At 53.9% G+C, this 4,142-nt stretch overlaps 1 protein-coding gene across 1 annotated transcript in view; it reads left to right on the forward strand.

The window, feature by feature from the left end:
• The window catches only part of VWA1 (von Willebrand factor A domain containing 1), a 7,904-nt gene extending 7,467 nt beyond the window's left edge, over positions 1-437 (forward strand). The window contains exon 5 of the mRNA XM_006164170.1: positions 7-437. Within this exon, the coding sequence (XP_006164232.1) occupies positions 7-271 (265 nt within the window). The 3' untranslated portion in view covers positions 272-437. The remainder of the gene's footprint in view (positions 1-6) is intronic.
• The last annotated feature ends 3,705 nt before the right edge of the window (positions 438-4,142 follow it).

Raw genomic sequence — 4,142 nt, forward strand, 5'->3', positions numbered from 1 at the left:
CCCGGGCCTGGGCCCCGCCGCCGCGCTCGGCTATCACGTGCAGCTCGGGCCGCTGCAGGGTGGCGCGGTGCATCGTGTGGAGGTCCCCGCGGGCCGCAACAGCACCACACTGCAGGGCCTGGCACCCGCCACAGACTACTTGGTGACCGTGACGGCAGTCCTCCGCTCAGGCCGCGAGAAGGCGCTGTCGGCCAAAGCCTGCACGCCAGATGGGGAGCGCAGCCGCGCACCGCGTCCTCGGCCTCCTGACGCCGGCGGCCGGGGGCCATGAGCAAGCCGTCCTGGGGTAGTCGAGAGGGGCTCAGAGCTGCCGACCTGAGGGCCCTCTAGTCCCGAACCCGGTGGGGAAGGCGCGCCCGCCGCTGAAGCCAAGGTTTTACCCTGGGGGTTGGGGTGCCAGCCCTGCCTTTCCCCCGCAGGGACTGGTTTCTCCTCGCCCTCTCAGGTTTCTCCTCACCCTCTCCCCGCTGCTGCGGGCTCCCTGGCCTGACACCTGCCTTCCATGATGCCGGCATTACCCGACTCCTTGCTGGACACCAGTGGCAGCCCTGGCAGCGGTGCGTGGGAAGGGAACCCCTTGCCTTTCCTTGACCTGGCACATACCAGTTCTTTTGGAAGGATCCAGCAGGCGGCAGGGAGGAGAGTGTTGAGGACCTCCAGTGGCCTGCCCTCCCACTGTGTGAAAGGCCCAAAGTCTGTAAGGGTTGGTGGGAGTTTGGCCCAGCAAGCTGTTCTGCATCCCTGCATCCCCACTGCCACTCAGGTCCTGGATGTTGGTAGAAATCTGCTGGGAGAAGGGGAGAAGCTGTTCGGGCTTCCTGAAGAAAAGAAAGGCCAGAGAGGAGTACCGATAGGCCGATGGTATCTTCCCCAGGGTGCTCTACCAGCCTGGAGGGCAGTGCCTGCTGGGGACGGTCGCCTTCCTGCCTAGGACCTCAGCAGGGCCCAGCTTGCAGCCAGTGGGATACAGAGGGCACGTTTTGGGTACAAGGCTAGTACCTGGTATTCAGGACCTTGGGCTTCAGGGCCAGCAGGAGCCTCCCTGGGGTAGCGGGAACAAACGAGGTTTCTAGGGTGGGCTTACCCAGCAATTCTCTGTAGCATCTTCTGACCCCAAAGGGTCATGCTCATGGGCTACTTCCTGTCACTATTCACTAACAGACAAGTTGCCAAGGGCAGGGAGCACCTGTGGCCACCCCGCAGTCCTCATCGGGCATGTCTCCATCTCCCAGATTGCCTGTATCTATCTTCTCCACGCTCATGTTGCTTTTCTCCACTAACATCCCAGATTTAAATACAGTAAATCAGATGTAAACTGAACCTGCAGTCCCGTTAGAATGCTTTACTACTTATTAGAACAGCCAGCTGTGGAGGGCGCTTGTAAAAGGTCCACTATAGGACCAGTGGTGAGTCTGGCCAGGGTATAAGGAGGTGTCTCCTCCCAGCTCGGGGACATGAATCACTGGGCCTCCTGCAACCCCTTCACGCATCTTCTCTCCAGAGAGTCTGGGGCCCATTCTTGTGGGCTGGGACTCTGCAGTTTGGATTGGGAAAAGTGGCTGGAACAGAGGACAGCACCAGTTCTGCAGGGCTATCCCCACCACAACCTTCAGCCCATCACCCACCCCAGCAGGCGCCCTCTGCTGGCAGAGTGACACCCTCCCCTGCAGTTACTCCGCTATGCTTGTGAATGGGAAACGGCTGCTGAGCCCAAGGAACTCAGAGTTAAGAGTTGTTCTCAGTCCACCCACTTGGGCATATACAGAAGCAATCTAATGGGAACTGGTCTGCCATGGTTTCTCAAGAACTCAGCTTTCAGCTGACCCCCCCCCCCGGGCACCCATGGCTGCTGTGCCCACTTGCCTGAGTACTGAAAACTCAGAGGGCCAGCTGTGCTTGTACTCGCAGCCTAGTTTGGCTGGTGTGAGACATGGCCCAAGACTGCCCCGTCTATGTGAGCAGAAGGCGTGTGGTGAGCCCACTGCTGTGGGGCAACTTGATTTCTTCTTATACTATCCCCAACCCTCAAGTCAGGCCCAGAGAAGTGTAAGTGGGACCAGTGGCCTGCATGTGCTGCTGCAGGTGGAATGCTCACACCCTCATCACTGGTCGGGAGGTGGCCAGGGGACTCAGAGACTCCTAAGACCTCGTCCAGAGACCACCTAGTCCACAGGCCAAGACATGGACCCCCTTTGTCTTGAGAGGCTGGATTCCCTCTGTGCAACTCACATCCCCTGTGCTATTCTCCTGGGTGGCCACAGGTCTGAGTCCATTAGCCACATGAAGAGGCCTCGGGCCCAGCTCACAGAGCACCATCATGGCCACAGCAGAACACCATAGGGTCATGTCCTAATGGTTATGGGGCTTCTGTAGATGGCTCAAGCTCACACAACTCCTTCCCCAGAACACACCCATGATGCGGAGAAGGCAGAGGCTCCAGCTTCACCTTGTCTCTGCTCAACTCTGGACACCCACCGAGGCCCATTGTCAGCTATTCACTGGTGGTGGGAGGTGAGAGGAAACCCCACTTTCATCTCCTTGCCAAGGAATGCCTTTTCCGGAAGCCATTTTCTTAGAAGTGCTGCCCCTTGCATTGTCCCAAGCAAATTTTAAGTCTTTGACTCTGAGCCATGTCTTAGAAAAGCACTGGCCCTGGGAACAGTCTACAGGGAACAGTTTGTCCCGGTCTCCTGTGAGCTGGCTGCCCCTCCTCCTCCCCTGACACACTCCTGATCCCAACTTCTTGGTCACCCTGGGTCCAGGATGCTGAACAGAGGCTAGTGCCCAAAAGGACTTACACAAATGCAAAGGTCCCAGGCCACCATGAGCTATTTTTGTTTGCTGTGGGGCGGGTGCACTTGCTGGAGACAGAAAAGAGAGAGGCCAAGTGAAAAATCATCCCCCAAGGGGGATGGCCCCACTGCAATCCCTTCTCCATTTTCCTCTTGAGATTTTGGGTACACGTGTACGTGCCCAGGGTAATTTTCTTTATTTAGAATTATTTATTTGGGGGGTTGTCAGGTGGCATGGTGGTTAAGATGCTGGATTTCCAAATGGCTGACCATGGTTTGGGTCCCAACCTGGTGGCTTGCTTGCTCTCTCTGTCTCTGTCTCTGTGTCTCTCCCTGGTCAAACTGAAGAATAATAAAAATAAATAAAATAAATAATTCTAAAAAAATTATTTATTTTATTTTATTTATTTTTATTATTTGGGACCAGCAGATAGTGTAATAGTTACGTTGCTGCACTCCCACAGTCAACCACAGTTCAAATCTCAAACAGATGGTTTGAAACTTATGTCGGGAGTGTGTGCTTGGTGCCCAAGATCCTGTAAGGAAAATGGAAGAGAAGGGATTGTGGCAGTGGCAGACACACTGGGGGATGATTTCTCACTTTCTGTTTGTCTCTCTGTCTCTCTGGTGAGTGCACATGCCCTCTAGCAAAAAGCTCTCTTTCTAAAAAAAGAGATTTATTTAATTTTATTATTTTTTTTTGATTTGCTATAGGGCATTTGTGCTCACCTGAGAGAGAGAGAGAAAGTGAGAAAGCAAGTTGCCAACTCTGAGATTTGAACCATGGTTGGACGTATGGGAGTCCAGTACCCTAACCACCACGCCACCTTTTTTTTTTTTTTTTAACATTTCTTCTAACTCTTTTTTTTTTTTTTAAATTGTCTATTTATTTGTAATGATTTTGGGGTCACTGGGTCCAGGAACTTAAACTGCGGTTGGCTGTGTCAACCACCAGTGTCAGCCTCCAGTGTCAACCACCACACCACCTGCTGGCCCCACCCAGCATGATTTTTCAAGCCACTGAGTCTGGGACTCGAACCATATAGTCAGCCATGTAGAATCCAGCCACCTTAAACTCTACGCCACATGCTGGCCTGAGCTTTTTTTTTTTTCTTTTTTTGGAGAGATTTTCTTTTTTCATTTTTTGGAGAGGTTTTTCCGCTATAGGGAGCGTGCGCTCGCCAGACAGACAGAGAGAGACATAGAGACAGAAAGCGAGAAATCACCCCCCAGGGGGGATGGTCACGCCGTAATCCCTTCTCCTCCATTCTCCTCTTGGGATCTTGGGCATGCACGCACACGCGCCCGGCGTGAGTTTTAAGCCACCGGGTCCAGGACACGAACCACGGT

The sequence above is a fragment of the Tupaia chinensis genome, unplaced genomic scaffold (genome assembly GCF_000334495.1).
Source record: "Tupaia chinensis unplaced genomic scaffold, TupChi_1.0 Scaffold143584_1, whole genome shotgun sequence".
Taxonomy (NCBI): Eukaryota; Metazoa; Chordata; class Mammalia; order Scandentia; family Tupaiidae; genus Tupaia; species Tupaia belangeri.